At 41.9% G+C, this 21,233-nt stretch overlaps 1 protein-coding gene across 2 annotated transcripts in view; it reads left to right on the top strand.

Moving 5' to 3' along the window:
- UBE4A (ubiquitination factor E4A) overlaps positions 1-20,561 on the top strand; it is a 36,743-nt gene extending 16,182 nt beyond the window's left edge. Inside the window, exons 9-20 of one of the 2 annotated variants that reach the window (XM_040977021.1) lie at positions 453-786; positions 3,777-3,897; positions 5,389-5,693; positions 6,888-7,020; positions 8,037-8,224; positions 9,928-10,028; positions 10,120-10,233; positions 11,312-11,486; positions 13,697-13,877; positions 14,317-14,464; positions 16,272-16,429; positions 17,660-20,561. In XM_040977021.1, the coding sequence (XP_040832955.1) occupies positions 453-786; positions 3,777-3,897; positions 5,389-5,693; positions 6,888-7,020; positions 8,037-8,224; positions 9,928-10,028; positions 10,120-10,233; positions 11,312-11,486; positions 13,697-13,877; positions 14,317-14,464; positions 16,272-16,429; positions 17,660-17,789 (2,088 nt within the window). In that variant the 3' untranslated portion in view covers positions 17,790-20,561. Of the gene's footprint in view, positions 1-452; positions 787-3,776; positions 3,898-5,388; positions 5,694-6,887; positions 7,021-8,036; positions 8,225-9,927; positions 10,029-10,119; positions 10,234-11,311; positions 11,487-13,696; positions 13,878-14,316; positions 14,465-16,271; positions 16,430-17,659 lie in introns of those variants that run through there. The other variant, XM_040977022.1, reaches the window with a different exon arrangement.
- The last annotated feature ends 672 nt before the right edge of the window (positions 20,562-21,233 follow it).

Genomic DNA, 21,233 nt, shown 5'->3' on the forward strand with positions numbered 1-21,233 from the left:
TAAAGCAGGTGTTGGTAAATTACAGCAGTGGCCACATCTGGCCTGCCACCTGTTTTTGCAAATAACCTGTGATTAAATACAGCTATGTTTATTCATGTATTGGTTATGGCTTGACTTTATTCAGTGACCAAGTTGAATAATTACTTCAGAGACTTAAAATAAGCAAAGCCAAAAATAAGTATCAGCTAGCCCTTTGCAGAAGTTTGCTAACTACTGCTCTGAAACTCTAATACTAACTACAGTTTGGCAGCTGATCAGAAAAATCCCCTTCCTAAGTGCGCAGAAATGTAGTTTTTAGAAATCAGAAACAGAGCCTAAGGGGTAGGGACACCAAAGAGAAAGATTTGGATTAGTATATTTTTAGAAACTGCCAGTTGTTAAGGTTTAGAAGTGAAAAAATATTAGGATTGTGAAACTGGAATGTTCTGTGGTTGTGTTTTCTGGTTAAACAGTTCATGGCTCAGTTCCATGAAAAGATCTACCAGATGCTGAAGAACTTACTCCAGCTCTCTCCAGAAACCAAACACTGTATCTTGTCCTGGCTTGGAAACTGTTTGCATGCAAATGCAGGACGCACCAAGATTTGGGCCAATCAGATGCCAGAGATCTTCCTACAAATGTATGCCTCGGATGCCTTTTTTTTGAATTTGGGTGCTGCTCTCCTGAAGCTCTGCCAGCCATTTTGCAAGCCCAAATCTTCTCGGCTCCTCACCTTTAACCCCACTTACTGTGCCCTGAAGGAGTTGAATGATGAAGAACGAAAAATTAAAAATGTACACATGAGAGGTAGGGAGGTAGGGGAGAACTGGGCCTCTTAAACTGTGCGTGTGTGTATGTGTGTGTGTGTGTGTGTGTGTGTGTAATATGCAAGATGTTCACTTCCTTCTCTCTCTCTCTTTTTTTTTTTAGCAATACAATCTTTCTAAAAAATGATAAGGTAGAAAGAAGGGGGTTTGTTTTGTTTTATTGAAGAAGAGCTTTAAAGATAATTGAGACTTTAAAAAAAAGATTTTTTAAGGTGTTTTTGGGGTTTTTTTGTTTTTCTTATTGGAAAGTCAGATATACAAAGAGGAAGTTCTGCATACTGGTTCATTCCCCAAGTGGCCACAATGACCAGAACTGAGCCAGTCTGAAGCCAGGATCCTGGAGCTTCTTCTGGGCCTCCCATACAGGTGCAGGGTCCCAAGGCACAGTGCCATCCTTGACTGCTTTCCCAGACCACAAGCAGGGAGCTGGATGTGAAGTAAAGCAGCCGAAACACAAACCGGTGGATATATGGGATCCCAGTGCAGGCAAGGCAAGGCAAAGACTTTAGCCACTAGGCTAGCATCCCAGGGCTGACCTGTGCATTTAAACGTTTAAGACAATACCTGACAGTCCTCAGGGATCCAAGACTAATTGCCTTTCCATGCCATTAGTGGGGAGCTGCCAGGCTGCAAACCTTTGCCCACAGGGGATGCTGGCACCATGGACTGAATCTTAGCCTTAGATGCCACCACACCAGCTCCATTCACTCATTTTTTTATAAAAATGAATAAAGCATAGTCCCAGTTCATTTTTTAACTCAGAAGCTCCAGGAGAAGGCAGATATATTAGCTGATTATCATAATATGGCATGGGACTAAACTGAGAGAACAAAAAAGGGGTAAAGAGTTCTGCAGAAGGAGAAGGTTTTCTTTTTTTAAGAGCAAAGCTCTTTATAGAGAGGATAACAAATGAAAAGGTACAAGACCTAGAAAACTTTTGACTGAGCAATACTGAGAAGCTCAGTTTGGGTAGAACAGGAAGCAGATTGGGGTTGGAAGGTGGGAAATGGAGGAAATGGTTCTGGGAAGGAAGAAAACTGGAATCAGAACATAGATGCAAAATAGTGAAAGCAAATGACTCAGATCTACTCACAGTGAATCACTTTCAAAAATTGGATTGTATTACCTTCAAGCTTTTTTTCCTTAAAGATTTATTTTTATTGGAAAGGCAGATATACAGATGGGGGAGGGACAAAGAGGAAGTTCTTCCATCTGCCAATTCACTCCCCAAGTGGCCACAACAGCTGGAGCTAAGCCGATCCCAAGTCAGGAGCCAGGAGCCTCTTCCAGGTCTCCCAAGCAGGTGCAGGATCCCAAGGCTTTGGACTATCCTCCACTGCTTTCCCAGGCCACAAGCAGGGAGCTGGATGGGAAGCGTGTCTGCCAGGATTAGAACCAACACCCATATGGAATGCCGGCACGTTCAAGGAGAGGACTTTAACCACTATGCTCTCACACAGGGCCCTCCTTCAAGTTTTATAATTCTTTTTTTTTTTTTTTTGTCTGTTTGTTTTATTTAGTTGACGTGCAAAATGGCAGAGATCTTTCATCTGCTGGTTCAATCCCTAAGTAGCCACAGTGGTCTGGGATACATCAGACTGAAAACAGAAACCTGGAGCTCCATCTGGATCTCCCACGTGGGTGGCAGAGACCCAAGTCCTCTGCTCTCTTCCCAGGCGTATTAACAAGGAACTGAATCTGAAGCGTGGCAGCCAGGGTTTGAACCAGCACTCCAGTATTGGACACCTGCATTGCAAGTTTTGGCATAGCTCACCACAGCACAACACTAACCCCTGAACTCCTTCTAAGTGTGAAAGTGATAACTCTCAAAAACATATAGTCTTAAATATAGAAAGCCCAAAATAAAAGCAAACCCATTGCCTTTCACTTGAAAATCCTGGTTCTTGTGTTTGTAAGTTTGGTGATTTCATGATCAGGCAAAAGAAATATAGCTATTTCTGTAGACAAGGAAGTAATATGCTAAGATTTGTTAAAGAGAGATCACTGGGGGGCCCGGCGCGGTGGCGCAAGTGGTTAAAGGTCCTCGCCTTGCACCCCCGGGATCCCATATGGGCGCCGGTTCTAATCCCGGCAGCCCCGCTTCCCTTCCAGCTCCCTGCTTGTGGCCTGGGAAAGCAGTCGAGGACGGCCCAAAGCTTTGGGAACCTGCACCCGTGTGGGAGACCCGGAAGAGGCTCCTGGCTTCGGATCGGCATAGTATCGGCCCGTTGCGCTCACTTGGGGAGTGAATCATCGGACGGAAGATCTTCCTCTCTGTCTCTCCTCTCTGTATATCCGCCTTTCCAATGAAAAAATAATAATAAAAATAAATCTTTAAAAAAAAAAAAGAGAGATCACTGGGGCCCAGAGCGATAACCTAGTGGTTAAATCCTCACCTTACATGTTATATCTATGGGGTCTGGTGCAGTGGCTTAATTGGCTAATCCCCCACCTACACGTGCCAGTATCCCATATGGGTACTGATTCGTGTCCCAGCTGCTTCACTTCTCATCCAGCTTCTTGCTTGTGGCCTGAGAAAGCAGTAGAGGATGGCCCAAAGCCTTGAGACCCTGTCTCCACCTAGGAGACCTGGAAGAGGCTCCTGGCTCCTGACTTGGGATCGGCTTAGCTCCAGCTGTTGTGACCATTTGGGGAGTGAATTGGTGGATGGAAGATCCTCCTGTCTCTTCATCTCTATATAAATCTGCCTTTCAAATAAAAACAAAAATCTTAAAAAAAAAAAAAAAAGAATAGGGTGAGTGGAAATCATACTGTGGGACTTCCTCAGCTAAGTTAGAGAAAGCCATACAGTTTCTGCCTGATTCTTTCTCTCTCTCTCTCTCTTTTTCTCTCTCTTTAAATAAAAGAGATCACTGCTAGCAGTGGCAGTCTGAAAGCTGAATGAAAGGAAGAAGACACTAGAGACAGATGTCTATGACAAGCCCTTTACTATTTTTTTAACTTTTTGAGGTTTGGACAAGGAAACCTGTTTGATCCCAGCTGTGCAGGAGCCAGAGTTTCCCCAGAGCTACAACCTTGTGACAGAGAACCTTGCCCTGACAGAATACACCTTGTACTTGGGATTTCACAGGTAACTCTCCTGATGTCGTTAGGAAAGAACTCATTGTGCTGCTAACCAGAAGGTTAAAAGTGAGTCTTAGGAGAAGATTGCACTGTATTGTTAAGGCTCTCATTATTATCTAGTAGAAAAAAGGCATTGTATATATTTAGGTTTACATAATTCAGTTTCATCCAGATTACTTAAATTTGTTTTGAAATTTTAGCCTATGAACTTTAGAAAAGTATAAGATATCTAGTATTTTTCTCTACATTTGCAAATTTTTGATTCACCATCTTCCTGTTCTCATTTGGGAAAGTTATAATGTAGAGATGAAGTTGAAAAAAAATTAAGAAAATATAAAGTTTTGATGAGAGTAATAGGATCATTAAAAACAAAAACCTGTGCTCTGAAATAAGAGAGTTTTAAGAAATGTGTAGATTTGAGAATTCGAATGTATAGGTTCCAAAAAATGATTCTGGTTATGGCTAGCCCCATGTAGTCTGACAATATTTTTTTGTCTGCTTTAGCTGATGATGGCTACAAATATAGATGAAAGGGAAAAATATGTTGCTTCTCAGCCTTTGGATCAGATGAGTCTAAAAGGGAAAAACATAGCAATCCAGCCATAGTTATAGTCTATAGGAACATGTTAATACAGGAGGATTTTTATTCCCTTTCCCAGATACTTAAATGACACGGCATTTTTCACATCTCTTCAGTTAATAAATCAGTAAGGAAAAATGAAATTTGTCTTTATGAGAGAGTTTTCTAGAACCCTTGACATTTTAAGTGATACAGGAGATAAACATTCTCCATGCTGGTCAGTCATCTGGATCCAACACAGAAATGAATGTCACTTAGTTTCTGAACTAACTAACACTAGACAATATCCACAGAGCCAAAGGAGATGATATGGAACTGTGTACATGGAGAAAATTATCCATAACTTGAAATTATGGCCTTTCCTTTTAGTAGAGAATATTAGGATGACTTTTGGTGAAGAATAATTTTATACTGAACAACAGAAAGCTGGGAACTGCACTTAGCTTGCACTCCAGTGGGTCACTAGCTTATACCTGACCATTGCTAGCTGAAAGTCCCTTCGCACCAGCTTAGTTTTCTTCTAATCCTAGGAAGATCATCCAAATATCCCCACTGCACTTGTATGATGTAAAGCTGTCCTGAGGCCTTCTTGTACTTTGCCTAATAAATATTTGCTTTGTGTGATAACAGCCCACTGTACATGGTGCTCAGCTGTTTGTTGGGTGGTAGATTTCAGTTTTAAGGCTATTTGTAATTACCTTTACCATCTGTAGCGTCTTCCCCAGGGCCAAGCTCCCTGCTTCTGTCCCGTCTGAAACTTGTGTATGTGCCCTGTTTGTCATCACAATAGCTGCTCTCCACATCCTCACAGAGAATGTTAGAATAAGTAAAGGGAGATTTGTTTATCAGGAGCAAACTTTACGAGGTTGTCCTGTATGACCCTCCCTGACCCAATGTCTTCTGCTCTCTTGGGGCCAGGTTGCATGATCAGATGGTAAAAATCAACCAAAATCTGCATCGGCTACAGGTCGCCTGGCGGGATGCTCAGCAAAGTTCTAGCCCTGCTGCTGACAGTCTTCGTGAGCAGTTTGAGCGACTGATGACCATCTATCTTTCTACCAAGACAGCCATGACTGAGCCGCAGATGCTGCAAAATTGCCTCAATTTGCAGGTGTCCATGGCTGTTCTGTTGGTTCAGCTGGCCATAGGCAATGAGAGCTCACAGCCCGTAGAACTAACTTTTCCTTTGCCAGATGGCTACAACTCCTTGGCATATGTGCCAGGTAAGCATGTTCTCCCCTGAGGTACTTTCTATTTATAGCCATCTAAGTGTAACTGGGTCACTTTGCAAGTTTACTCTTCAAAACAGCCTTCTTTAATGATCATTCAGTTGTTTTTGGAAAAACAAACTTATATAGGATACCTACTGATCAAAATGTGGAGGGAACAAATGGTTTGTTCCTCACTCTTGTGGCGCCATTGCTGTGCATATCAGAAAATGAGTCTTCAGAGGATTAAATGCAGTTCAGGATTTCTATCAATAATATTGTTTATTTAACTTAGAAAATTTATGTGCTATAATTAGAAAAAAAATATTGTGTCAGTTAACCCAGAAGGGCAGTTGTATATGGATACGAATGTCAGCAAGGGGGCAGCAGGCATTATCCACTGAGTCAGTTTCCATGTCCCAGAACACTGGTTTGGTCATATATGGCTGTATAACAAATCACCCCAAAATATTACAGCCTAAGACAGCAAACATCTCCCCATTTCTGCACCTCAGGAATCCAGGTACACTCAGCTTCATGATTGAGTCAGAGTTGCAGCCAGGCTGTCCGTCAGGACACGGTTGAGCCTGGAAGATCCACCTACAAACATTGTCATGTGGTTGCTCACAGACAACACTTAACTCATGTTGCTGGCCAGCAGCCCCTTCACCAGTGCATATGCATCCCTCCTCAGTACTAGTCAGGATCTGACACTGGCTTCCCCCAGTACAGGTGACCAAAGGGCAAGCCTTTTACAGCATAATATGGGATGTGACATCCACCAGTCTCACTGCCCTCTGGGTATATCTTCTACCCTGGAAGAATGAGATAGGCCCACAAGGGTATGAATACAGGAGAAGGAACATCAGAGGATCCTCTTGGAGCCTCACTGCCCCAACCATCTAATGTAAAAATCTCATTAGCATGTCTACAAACACCTGAACCTTTGTTGGAATCACAGTTAACCTTGAAAGTGAGAAGCATCTTAGTATACTGGCATGTTAATCATCTTTTCTGTCATTAGAGTTCATGTATTTACCTTGATAAAAATAGAAATTGACTTATGTGTAAAAGAATATTTCCTAATTTGCCATCGTCCCTGACACTGATACTTTGCAGCTTTTTAACCTCACTGAGTGGAGTGAAAAGAAAGAATTGAAGTGTGGCACTGCTGGATGACTAATTTCAGGGAGTATCTTTCTTTCGCAGAATTCTTTGCAGATAACCTTGGTGATTTCCTCATTTTTCTCCGTCGCTTCGCCGATGACATCTTGGAGACATCAGCAGATTCCCTGGAACATGTCCTTCACTTTATCACTATTTTCACCGGAAGCATAGAAAGGTGAAGAGCTGAAAGCTTGGGTCTGTCACTGTTTAGAGCTGCAAAAACATTCAGGAAACTTCTATACCCAGAAATAAACAAGCCTGAATCATAAAGGGTTGCCTTCAGAAGTTATGTTTACATTAATGAATCACCTAACCATCCTTATGGATAGCCAGAAATCCCACTGTTGAGAGGCCTAATAAGCAAAGGACTTTGCCCACAGAGAATGTGAACCTGCAGATAAGGTACCTGATGGGGATTCTGTTAGTCCCTGGTCAAACTAGTTACAGTAGTGCCAGAAGCCTTGCCAGTTGCAGCCAGATGCTAATCAATGATCTTGTAATAATCATGTGACAACAAAGTTTGCTCTTCTTTTCCCAATGGGATAATCAGGAAACTTGGGTCACTTTATTTCTGATCTCAAGTCTTCTCACTCACAGCTTTTAATCCTCTTTTCCAAAGGAATATGCTATCATTTAAATATTTTGTGTGTATTGTGTATGTAGGCCAAAGAAAGCAGAAAGTTTTAAAAAGGGAATATTTGCTGCACAATAAAGACAATGACCCACAGTTTCCTAGGCCATGGCAGTGAGAAGTAGACAGGTTTGCAAACTGGATGAGAAGTCATCAGTCTACAGTTTCTTATTAGGCACACATTGTGTGCGTTACAGGTAATATACTTATAACCCAGTCTTGACCCCCAGAAAGTTTGGAAAGGCAAGTTTATCCAGGATGAAGCTACCAGAGAATAATAGCAAGCAGGAAACAATGGATTGTTACAAAATAGAAGAGAGAATGGCTAAACATTAAAGCTCACCCTCCTACTTTTGTAAGCTGTCATCTTAAAGGTTAAATGGTAAATCCTGAATCACCACCACCTTTTTAATCCATGAAATTAACAGCACAGTAGAAGTAGATCTGGTTTCACCTGTCATGATGGTGTAGGAAATATTGGTCCTCGCATGGAAAAAAACAAAGTTGTACATTTGGGAGGTAAGTACACTTACTTACCTCACTTTCTGCCCTATTTGCAGAATGAAGAATCCCCACCTAAGGGCCAAGCTGGCTGAGGTGTTGGAAGCAGTGATGCCCCACCTGGATCAGGCCCCAAATCCTCTGGTGTCCAGTGTGTTCCACCGGAAACGTGTGTTCTGCAACTTTGCACATGCACCACAGCTTGCAGAAGCGCTAATCAAGGTTTTTGTGGACATTGAGTTCACAGGTAAAGCAGCCAGGATCAGACCTGAGAGACTGATCTGGTGGGATCCATAGCTCAGTCTGTGAAGAGCAGAGAATTGTCAAGCCACCATTGGCCACGTACCTCCTCTAGACCAGACTTCTCACATCCCTCAGAGATTTGCCCATTTTACATTGGAGGACAGGGGTTTCCAAGAAGCTTATTTGTCTCTGTCTACAACTAATAAGCAATAGTGTGATAGAACCAGGTCAGTCTCACCTAAAATTATTTTTACTTCCTATATTGCATGACTTGGTCAAATCATACTGAAAAAAAATTAGGCTGTCCAATTAAACATGGACTGTCACTGGACTCCCAGAATAATGGATAATGAAACTGGGTACTGAGTACCTTAACCTTTACCTTTACCTTCCTTTATCTTAACCTCAACTAACTGTTTAACAATCAAGAGCCAGGATACCAACGAAGTTCCATTTCTCTCTAACCCTGAGCCCCTAGGCTTGATTAAACAGTGCTGTGACTCAGACAGAATAAGTTAAGCAGTTGTTAAGACTGCTTTTAAAGGAAATGTCTTACCATCCAATGGTAAGTACATTTGGTAACATTTACAGAGGCATTTAATATTTTGCCAGCTGCCTTTCCATATTTGGATTCTGGTTTTATCTGTTAGCTCTAACCTTTGGTTTCCTTACCTGTAAAATGATTGATGAGTAAGCAAAATAGTTCATAATACATAAAAAGATGTATAGTTAATCCCTGCAGTTGTCCCATTATGTGACCAGGAACCCAAGGGTTATCTTTAAGTACTTTTCCAGTAACTCTCAAGGAGTAGAAGTTGAACAAAGCTAGAAACCTGCGTGATGCAGAGCCAGAAAGTAAACCTTGTTCTGACTTAAGTCCTTTATTCTCCCTTGATTCTGCCCCTCCTGTGGCACGCTCGTGATGCCTTTAATATTTTAAAACTATATAAAGTCTCGGGTATTTTTGCTCCTGGCCTGGTTCTTCCAGAGTAATCAAGAACTATTTGGCTCTGCAGGGAGGTTGACTATGAAGAATGTGAGGACTTCTTAGTGTCCCCTTGGCCACAAAGCTTTCACTGCCAGGATGAGTAGCCCAGGAAGGCCTCGTTCATCTGCTGAGGATGCCACCTTTGGTTCTGGACACATTCATTTCCCTTGGCTTTCATTCCTTTTTCTTTGTTTGTTTTCCAAGTTTAGACCTTGCTGGACAAGGTATTATGTACTTCAGTCTCTCCAAGGTTCTCAGTAAAGAGCAGTGGACCAGTGTAGACTTTTTCCCCCAGTTTTTGTTTTGTTTTATTTTGTTTGTTTTTTAAATGACATATACTAATTGTACACATTTATGGAGTAAATTATGAAGTTTCAGTAAATGTATATATTGTGTAGTGGTACCCTCAAATGTTTGTGTCTTTGCTGATAATATTCCAGATCTTTTCCTAGCTGTTTGGAAATATATGACCCATCAGTGTGCACTGCAGACAGTCCCACTGTATGAGAGAGCACCAAAACCTGTTCTCTCTGTCTCACTACAACCTTGTTCCACTAACCTCTCTCCATCATCCCCCATCTTCCCAACCCTGACTTTAGAGGGCAGATTTTGCCAGTGGCTGTGTCATTCACAACAAAAAGATTACATACAGACATGAGCTCTTATTGTTTCCCTAAAAGCACTACCTTTCTGATATGCTTTTCTTACCTTTATTCCAGGAGACCCTCATCAATTTGAACAGAAGTTTAATTACCGCCGTCCCATGTATCCCATCCTGAGATACATGTGGGACACAGACAACTACCGGGAGAGCATTAAGGTAAGAATCTGTGTGAAGCCAGCTGCTTCAGATGGCCCAGCTAGCTGTGGTTCAGAACTCACGCTGGTCTCTCTTGGGCTGGCACTTACAGGACTTGGCTGACTATGCCTCCAAGAATTTAGAAGCAATGAACCCCCCACTTTTCCTTCGCTTTCTTAACCTGCTGATGAATGATGCCATCTTCCTTTTGGATGAAGCCATACAGGTAAAAAATACCTAATTACATAACATCAAATCATCATTAGTATTTGTCCATCTTTTGATCATAGTAAAGCAGTTGTTGTGCCTCTAGGTCTTGAATACCAAAACCTATGAATAGTAGTGTACCTCCAGGTTGCCATTCCAGAGCTTTCTACGTTAGTGTTCTGATAAACTAAAGTGTCTTACGCTAGAATGGATACTTTGACAAGAAGTGTATGGACAGAAGTAATCAGGCCAACACTACAGAAGAAATCAGAGGATACAGCTTTGTGGTTTTGCACTATTACTTTTTCTTGTTTTTATTTATTTGTCTTTACTTGAAAGACAGATACACAGAGAGAAAGAGAATCCGAGAGGTCTTCCACCTGCTGCCTCATTCCCCAAATGGTCACAATGGCTGGAGTTTAGCTGGTCTGAAGCCACGAGCTTCTTCGTTTCTCCCATGTGGGTGCAGGGCCTCAAGGACTTAAGTCATCCTCTGCTGCTTTCTGAAGCCATAAGCGGGGAGCTGGATGGGAAGTAGAGCAGTCAGGACACGAGCCAGTGCCCATATAGGACACTGGCACTACAGGTTTGGTGTGCTACACCACAGCATCAGCCCCTAGATTTAAGTTTAGCATGTTGTTTGGTACAACAGCAAGAAAGATGAGATTTAAAAATGTGTGGTTTTCCTTCTAGACATTGTGCATATTTGATATTTTGGGTGACTTTCTTTCAGTGGTGCTGGAGTGGTTTTGTGTTTCAGAGAGAATGTATTGGCATCAGTTTTTCACTGTAGCCTGCTGTTGTTGGCCTGGGTTTTCAGTATTACACTCTTTGTCCTAATTTCTATTCTACGGTGCTATACTCTTTCTAGAGAACCCGTGTGAATCTGCACAAGTTGAAACAAATCTGTATGAAAGAAGAACTTTTTTCCTTATAAAGTTCTTTCTGATCTTTACCCCTTTGCTGGCAGACCCAAGTCTCTCCCTCTGGTGTCTGATTTTCCAGGCTTAGTTAGCTGGATTTTAAATAGGACCTCTTAAGTATCATGTTCCTCCCACCTAGTCTTCTCTGATCTGTGCCCCCTCTGCTTTCTATAGTATTTGAGCAAGATAAAGATTCAGCAGATTGAAAAGGACCAGGGGGAATGGGACAGTCTGAGTCCAGAAGCCCGCCGAGAGAAGGAGGCTGGCCTGCAAATGTTTGGACAGCTGGCACGTTTCCACAACATCATGTCCAATGAAACCATCGGGACTCTGGCCTTCTTGACATCAGGTAAATAAATAAGGCACTGCCTCCCCAGAAGATCCATTTCATGTGAGCGACCCGCCAGCCGAACCAAAGAACTCGGACTCCAGTGGCAGCGCCCTTCCCATCTCAGGGAATTGACTCACTGGCTGAGCTTCCCGCTCTTGACATGGGGCTGAGGAAATGGCTCCACTCGCAGAACTCCCAGAAAGCATCAGTCACTCAGATCTTTTCTTGAGGACAGGTTAGCTGTATATGAGTGTGTGTGTGTGCGCGCACACGCATGCGTGTTCCTCTGAAACATAGTCAGGAATCCTGGTTAAATATAAAATCTTAGTAGTTTTTATATTAATCACATACTAAAATGATGATTTATAATGTCTCGGTTAAAAGATATCTGATTAGCTGTAATGTGAAACACAGATAATACATGAAAACTTATAATCTCAGGAGTGAGAGAAATAGAACACTTATATCACAAGACCGTAGAGGCTGAAAAATTAGGAAGAACCTGTGAATACTGAAAACAACATTCACCAGAAATTTAAACTGTTCGGGAGAATCTCAAAAAAACTGCTCCATGAAAGTAGAACAGAAGGAAAGGATGGAAATTAGAAGAATAAGAAAGGATAAGAAAATAAAAGATGGCCTAACTTGCAGAAATTCCTGTTCCTAGGTTCGGCCTTGTCCAGCCCTTGCCATTGTACCCAGTTCACCCAATTAAGTGTTGATCTCTCTCTCACTCTGCTGCCTTTCAAATAAAGCCTTTTTTTTTTTTTTCTTTCTTTCTTTATTGGAAAGTCAGAATTACAGAGAGGAGAGACAGAAAGATCTTTCATCCACTGGTTTACTCCCAAGTGGCTGCAATAACTGGAGCTGAGCCAATACAAAGCCAGGAGCCAGGAGCCTCTTCCAGGTCTCCCACACAGGAGCAGGGTCCCAAGGCTTTGGGCCATCCTCAGCTACTTTCCCAGTACTCAGACAGGGAGCTGGAAGGTTTGTGGAGCAGCCAGCATATGAACCGATCACGTCACATGCAAGGCAAGGACTTTAACCACCAGACTACACACTGGGCCCTCAAATCAATCTTTAATAAAATACAATACAATATACAAATAAATAAAATAAAGGAATAGGCCTAAGAAGGTCCCAAAAGAGAAAAATGGAGAGGAATTTATGAGATAATACCAAAAGTTTTCTCCCAGATTCAAAAACACTCTAAATCCAGTGCTAAGTGTCCTGCACAGCACCTTTTCTAAAGCTCACAGGAAGATGCATCATTGTGAGATGTCGGGAGGTCACGATGTCATGCTCAGCAGTGTCAGCTAAAGCTGGAAAATATTTCTGAAGGAAAATATTTTTTTCAGCTTAGAATCCTGCAGTCAGCCATCAGATGTGTTTGCTGGTAAAAATAAGGGCATTTTTTTGGCCATGAAGGTGTGAGATCTGTTGCTAATATACCATTTCTGGAGAAGCTGAAAATAAGAGTCACCCTCAAAATGAGACAATAAAGCTAGTAAGGGGCAGACCCTGTGCAGTAGCCTAGTGGCTAAAGTCCTCACTGTTTTAACGCACCAGAATCCCATGTGGGCACTGGTTTGTGTCCCGGCGGCCCCACTTCCCATCCAGCTTCCTGCTTGTGGCCTGGGAAAACAATCCGGGATGACGCAAAGCCTTGAGACCCTGCACATGCATGAGGAACCCTGAAGAGGCTCCTGGTTCCTGGCTTCAGATTAGTGCAGCTCTGGCCATTGTGGCCACTTGGGAAGTGAATCAGCAGACCGAAGACTTTCCTCTCTGTATATCTGACTTTCCAGTAAAAATAAATAAATGTTTAAATTAAAAAAAAAAAAAAAAAAGCTTTTGAGGAGTTACCAACACATTGCTGCTCACTCACTCTCCACCTCACAATTTTTAAAAAGGTATGTGGGGGAGCAGATTGGATCATCTGTTTGATAAAACTATTCTGAGCTGTCTAGTGTTGTAAGTACGTGTTACATGCATCCATTAAACACTGGAAATGTGGCTAGTACAATTACAGAACTGAATTTTTTAATTTTGCCAATTTAAATTTTAAAAGCTACATGTGACAAGAGGGTACTATTTTGGACAGCACCAGCTTATACATTTATTAAAATGGTAAAATAAAAGTAGTCCCCAGAGGTTTCTAGGAAAACTAGACGTAGCAAGTTAAAGATTGCAAAGCTGAGTTTAATAAGAGACTTTTTTTCCCCCAGAAATCAAATCCCTATTTGTACATCCTTTCCTGGCTGAGCGCATCATCTCCATGCTGAACTACTTCCTGCAGCACCTGGTGGGCCCCAAGATGGGTGCCTTGAAAGTCAAGGACTTCAGTGAATTTGACTTTAAACCCCAGCAGCTCGTTTCAGATATCTGCACCATCTACTTAAATCTTGGGTATGCGAGACTGGAATGGGGCAAGCCAGGGGGAAGCTTAATGTTTTGTTCCAGGGCTTTGAAGATTGAATGACTGTTTGGCATTGTGTGGAAATGGAAAAGAAAACATTGCGTTTCTAATTGGCTGTTGGAGGAATCTTCTGTAGTGTTAAGTAAGGAGATGTGGTGTGACTCAGGGGATATCGCTTAGGATTTCCAACATTCTGCTTTGATCTGTGCAAAGAGAAACTTTTCTGGTTGTACTGTTGCTGAACGAGTATTCTTTTACGGGTAAGGTATACCATATAGGCCTCATTCCCAGGACACGCACACACAGTCTTCCCAGATGAGAACACTGAGGGCTTGCAGGCAGTGAGAATGCTTGCTGGGCAGCATCTCTGTCGTCTCCTCCATTCACCTGCCTGCTTGGGCTCACTGACCTTCTGTGCTGGCCTTGCAGGGATGAGGAGAATTTCTGTGCCACTGTGCCCAAGGATGGACGCTCCTACTCCCCAACTCTCTTCGCACAGACAGTTCGAGTCCTGAAGAAAATAAATAAGCCTGGGAATATGATTGTGGCTTTTAGCAACTTGGCAGAGAAAGTCAAGGTAAGGAAGAGAGTTTATTTGCTAACATGTCCCTTAAAAAATCACATTATAAGGGTTGGGCATTGTGGCAAAGTGGGTTAAGCCACCACTTAGCATACCTACATCCCTTTTGAAGTGCCTAAGATTGAACCCTGACCCAGCTTCCTATGCTGGGTGGCAACAGATGATGGCCTGGGCACCAGGATTCCTACTGCCCACCTGGGAGACCTGGATAGAGTGCCTGGCTCCAGCCTGGCCTGGTTTGGACAGTTGTGGGCATTTAGGGAACAAACCAGCTGATGAAAGATCTCTGGTCTCTCTATCTCCCACTCTTTCGTTCTGTCTCATTTGCCTTTCAAATCAGTCAAACTTTAAAAATCATATGGTCATCTCAGCTGTGCTGCTTTTTAACCCTGTTTCAGGAAGTAAAGCAGCATTACCTTGAAAAATGCAGAAACAGGTGCTTCCTGGTTAGTTAGTAAATAAAACTAACATTCTTATTGCTAACACTACTTTTGGTATGATAGTGAGAACACACTTAAACTTCTACCAGAAGAGGGGAATATAAGCATTCAGTTAGGCCGTTTAAAAAAGAAAAAAAAAAAAAAAAACAAGCAAAGCTTACTCAACCTGCCATCAGTAGGTTTGAAAATTCAGAATGTAGGGCCCAGCGGCGTGGCCTAGCGGCTAAAGTCCTCGCCTTGAATGCCTCAGGATCCCATATGGGCTCCGGTTCTAATCCCGGCAGCTCCACTTCCCATCCAGCTCCCTGCTTGTGGCCTGGGAAAGCAGTCGAGGACGGCCCAAAGCCTTGGGACCCTGCACCTGTGTGGGATACCTGGAAGAAGTTCCTGGATCCTGGCTTCAGATCGGCATAGCATCGGCCATTGTGCTCACTTGGGGAGTGAATCATCAGACGGAAAATCTTCCTCTCTGTCTCTCTTCCTCTCTATATATCTGACTTTCCAACAAATAAAAAATAAATCTTTTAAAAAAAAAAAAAAAACAGAAAGAAAATTCAGAATGTTAGTCCAAAAGAAATTTTTAGAATTATATTCAAGATGACTCATTTTCATTTGTTGATTTTGGTAGTTATCTTATACTGGCATATGCATACAATTGAAAAATGCTGCATTGATATTTAGCTAATCCCTTTGGAGTTTGATAGCATTAGAAGAAGCAAAGGAGGAAAAAGTATGGCAAACAAGACTCATGAAAAATTCTCCCTATTGATAACAGTCTTCCCTGATTGCATTTTTTTTAATTGAACTGAGCTCCATCTTGGCCTGCAGCTTTGCAGACCCCTAGCGAGGCTAGAACTGCAAAGGAATCCAGTGTTGAAGTCACTTTTAAATGCCTATTCCTGTTTGGACCAAACACCGGAAACTGCTTTTCATACATAAGCTCATGATCTGACTGTGCCAGCAGTGCCCTCCTGCCCGGCTCAGCCTCACCCTGCTTGGAATGGTGGCATACACAGCAGAACTGCTGCCTGGAGAATGCTGTGTGTGTACTTTTACCTCTCTTCCTGCTAACACTGAGACACATTGCCAGTCCAGCCGGAAGTTTCAGATTTGGGGGGTAGCTGCTGCTAATTTTGCACCTGAAATATCTACCCTGTCTTACTCTTTAAAAAATAAAGCTAAGGTGGGGAGCCAAGGCAACCCCACACCCTACGGAATTATATCCTAAAAAATCAAAATAAAGAAAAAGAAAATAAAGCTAAGATCCTCACTCTTGTCAAGGGTTGTTAGTGACCAAGATGAAGAGGTCCTCTGTGAGGATTCTGAATGTAGCTGTTGTTTGTCACTGACACGCATGTGCTCAGTCCCTGGCAGACCTGCAGCAGCAGGAGGAGGAGACCTATGCAGATGCCTGTGACGAGTTCCTGGATCCCATCATGAGCACACTGATGTCTGACCCTGTGGTGCTGCCGTCTTCCAGAGTCACCGTGGATCGCTCCACCATTGCCAGACATTTGCTGAGGTATGCCAGTCCCCAGAGGTAACCTTCGACATGCAGGGCCATGCTCCTGGACCATGTTTTTTTTGTGTGTGTGGTTTTTTTGTTTGTTTTTTTCTCCCGGGTACCCACTACAGCAGTTTGCACACACTTAGTGCCTTGTAATTGTTAATTTATTGATATGTTGGAACATCACAGTTTGTAATTACTTGATTGTTAAAGGTTTAAATATTCAGAACATATCTTATATAATCTGTCAACATGGAGTAAATGTTGACATGACATGATTCTCATTTTATATTCACCCTGTGAGCTAACACATTTTGTTGTTTTCATTGTACTCAGCCACGGTAACCCTGGATTTGCCCCAAGTCTGCCTGCCCTTGGACAGTCAGCCTCCTGACTATCTACAGAAAACAAAGTAATACATCTGTAGGTGCAAAATAGTAATTAGTAGCTGATTTATTGCCTGAATAGCCCCCTTCACATTGAGGGGCAAAGGCTTGACCTAGTGGTTCAGACACTGGTTGGAAGACCTCCATCCCGTATTGCATTATCTGGGTTTGGGTCACAGCTCCTCACCTGGTTCTAGCTTCCTGCTCATGCACACCCTGAGATAACTCAAGTTCTGGGTCTCAGGGTTGAGTTCCTGGCTCCTGGCTTCAGTGAGGTACAGCCCAGGCTGATACAAGCATTTAGATGATCACCAGTACCCAGGAGCTCCGTGTGTCTATTTATCTTCGTCACTTTCTCTGCTTCTCAAATCATTTTTTAATCCTCTCAGTTGATCCAAACTTAAAATTTCTAATATTCAGAAAACAAATTTTCTGTCTCAGTGGTGTTTGGTATTAAACATTTGTTCAAAGCATGCTGCTGTGCTAGGTGGTATGTCTTTAAGGTGACAGTGAAATTCTGTGTTTTATATTGGCTATACCTTAGGGAAATCTACAAGTTGGTGACAGAAGAAGAGCACTTTAAGCCACGGAGAACAAATGCCATCTATCTGCTACGGTTGTTTGCTTGTTTGTTTGCTTGTTTAAGCTGCAGAGACACAGCTTTAAAAACACACACACACTCACTTTGAGTCATTCCTTTTCTCATTCTTTCTAATCCCTAAGTGACCATCTGGCATTTGGCTCAGAGCTGTAATGCACTCCAAGCTTGTCGTAAAGTGAGCTCCTCAGGTGTTCTATGTTTTGACTTAATATTTTAGAATTTACAGAAACAACGTTCTCTTTCTTTTCTTTGTCTCAGTGACCAAACAGATCCCTTTAACCGTAGTCCCCTCACCATGGACCAGATTCGGCCAAACACAGAACTAAAAGAAAAAATCCAGCGGTGGCTCGCAGAGCGAAAGCAGCAACAAAAGGAGCAGCTTGAATAGATGCCGTGGACTAAACAAGCCAAAACCAACCCCGGAATACAGATAAACAATTGTTTGTGGTTTCTCCTTCTGGTTCTGTTGCTTTCTTTTTCTCCTCCCTCCCCCCCTTTTTTTTCCTTCCCCTTTACTAAATTAGAGAACCGCTGTTGCTCAAATTATGATAATTAAGATTCCTAAGAACTTGACAATGCTCCCCTAGCTTGCAGGAAATTATACTTCATGTAACATCACCATGTTTAGACATAATCACTGATTTTCACTCTTTGGTTCTCTCGTCCTTTTCTTCCTTTTCCCTTTTCCTACTTTAAATTATATTAACTTTAAATACTAAAGCTTTCTGCCACCTTGCTACTTTTCTTGCAAGCATTGCTCAGATATTTCTGTCTAGTAGTAAGTTACATATTTTGGTCACAGCTAATGTTTTCAGAAAACCATGTTAATCCTTTATGTTCACTAGTTCTCATAATCTAAACATAAGCCTTTTCCTTTCGCATGAAAGCAGATGCCTTGATGTTTGTGTAGGCTTCTAAAATAATAGGTGAGGTTTTAAAGGAAAAAAAAGGCAAGAGGAATCTTATGTAACTTTTGTTGGTAACTCCAAATTGTGTTATCTTATAACTCAAAGATGGCATCACAGATGCTGTCCTCTGTGGTTTTCATCACTGAAAATTCAGCCCTATAGTCTTTTTCATTAAAATTAATAGTGCAAGCTTAGTTTTAGCACTTCAATCAGAAAAAATCTGGGGTGAAAAAATATAAAGGGGGCTATGAAATTTGTTGCTACAGAAACTAGGCCTGAGTAGAAGAGTTAAGCAACAAATATTGTAACCATGAAAAATGTCACTTTAAGGTACTAATATCAGCATTGTATGTCAGTGTGGGTATAGTTATGCACACTGCGTTTTTATACTGCTCTAGTGTAAACCAAGTACCACTTTATATTCCCTCTTCCACATAAGATGTAGGCAGTATACAGCCATATTTACTAACTCATTATAAATTAATAAAACTCCAAGGCTGTCAAATGTATATAATTAATGTTTGCTTGGGCTTGTGACTTAACTCCTGAGAGCTGTTTTGGACACAGCTTTGGGTCATCAATTAACAAAATAGGAATGTGAGCAAAATTCTGTGCACAAGCCTTTTTCAGTATAATATCCACTTAAACCTAAGTAGTTAGTAAATAGATGGACCTTACTTTTCTAAGTTGAGCTTAAGTGCCCTGCTCATTTGTCCAAGTTAATGTGCTGAGTGAGGCAGGGCACTGTCTCTATCTCCAGCCCTGTATGCCTAATGATAGCATAACTGAAAAAGGAGATATGATCTTTAAACAGGTGTCCCCTCAGAGGACAGTACATAGCCTCCTTATTAGGTGATAATAGTTTTAGGATATTGCAACACAGGGCTTTATAAGTCAGTCCTCGATTTTTGTTGATATCAACTAGGGAACCTCACATCAGTGAAAACCTCCCAGCCTGAATATAAACAGACATTGCCTAATGCTGTGCTTATAAGTAAAAGAAGCAAATCTAGGATACTTTTGCAAATGCTGGAATTTAAAATAATTTCATTGTGCCCCCCAGATTGTTGAGGCACAGATTGACAGAATTTGTCTATTTGCTGAAAATAAGCTTTACTTCATATTTATTATCCTTCTTTACCTGTCTGAGACCGAACTGTGTCTGAAATCTGCTTCTATCCACTTGCATTTATCTCCCAAGCCTAATCTAATAAGATGTTTTCATTTTAAAAAGAAAAGGGTAGGGGAGGCCAAAGTTTTGCAGCAAATGGGCATAGACCCTCCAAAGGTAGCTGTTCCCAGCAGCTTTCCAGTTAACGCACTATGCTGCCTCTATTGTCTGCATGTACTTCTATATTTAATCTTCAAAACTAGAAGCCTTTCCTGGCAATCTTTTTTTTTTTAAGCACTTTTCCTAAAACTCAATGAATGGCTGTGGCAGCAACAATGCCGCTGGCTCTCTCTACTCATCACAAAGTCCAGAGTGTAGCTGAAGGCCACTACTGCTGAAGAAACTAAGTGTCCTCTGTGCCTTTTTTTGTTTTTCTTTCTGTGAAATAATTTAAGGATATCCAAAAAATGAGCCTTGAAAAAATCCCCACCTTGGTACACCTGAATGTGGTTGTTTCGACTCAGAAGCAGCTCTGAATGTGTTAGAGAGACTTCCAATACACCCAGTGTTACACGTTGGCTCTTCAGGACAGTGGGATAAGTGAAGATTCCTGAAGCAGCCCTGGAGTGCTCCTAGCCTGCCAACAGGCTAACACTAAACTTGGAAAATTATTTAAGTAGGTTTTATCAAGCAGTCTGTTTTGTTTTCTGTTTTTTGTTTTTAAATAAAGTTGCTAATGGACGTGTAAAAACTAAAAGAAACTTTAAAGATTTTTTTTAATAGTACAAGTGAAGATGCCAGTTGCTATTTGGTATCACACTCTTAAGAAACATTTCGTTATCTGATGCTGGTTGCTAAGCAGCCACTCCACAGAGCTTAAATCTGCCGGGTACCTGACGAACCAGAGGCTGATGCTATGCTGCAGCTGTCCTGTGAGGAAACAACACATATGCTGCAATGGCCCAACAGCAAAAGAAGCCTAGAAATAAAGAAGATCAAAATAGAGAAGAGGTTGATTGAAATAAAACTTGATCAACATAATTATATTTTGAAACATTCCAGGAAGGTTACTTCTTGTCAAACTTGCCTGAGGGTGTTTGTTCAAAACTTGTATTTAATAAATGAACCACCTGACTTACAACTTTTGTTCTCATTTTATTGCAGTAGTGGACAGTTTGAAAAATCCCTCTGAAACATAGGGGTTTCTTGACTGACTTTTTGTTAATGGTTTCAAGGGTGTGAGTCAACTGAACTCTGTTTTATGCAGTAGGCCTCTGGAAGGGATCCTGGATTACCTTCAGAACATCAATCTCAGGACATGCTTCTTCCCTAACCTACTCCCTATTAGCATTACTTTTCTTCTTCAACTGGATTGAGCCTTATTTTGGTAATTTACTATTATGGTCCCATTTCTTGCCCCTAGCCATGCAAGACTTCGAGCCTAAAAAAGCCCAGCCGTTAACTTCAGCTCATGTCCAAGGTGGACACTGCTGTGGGGTTCAAAGCAGCACAGTCCTTAGAATGTTGCAGCCACAAACCAAGGACTATAGTATTGCCCACCACTTTTTCCATGCCCTTTTTTAAAGATTTATTTTATTTTTTTATTGGAAAGGCAGATATACAAAGAGGAGGAGCGTACAGAGTAAGATCTTCCGAGAAGTTTATCCCCAAGCAGCCATGATGGCAAGAGCTGAGCCAATCTGAAGACAGGACGCAAGAGCTTCTTCCAGGTCTCCCATGCAGGTGCAGGGTCCAAAGGCTTTGCTCCATGCTAGACTACTTTCCCCAGGCCACAAACAGGGAGCTGGATGGC

This window comes from Ochotona curzoniae, unplaced genomic scaffold (genome assembly GCF_017591425.1).
Source record: "Ochotona curzoniae isolate NIBS_2020 unplaced genomic scaffold, NIBS_Ocur_1.0 contig_2723, whole genome shotgun sequence".
Classification (NCBI taxonomy): Eukaryota; Metazoa; Chordata; class Mammalia; order Lagomorpha; family Ochotonidae; genus Ochotona; species Ochotona curzoniae.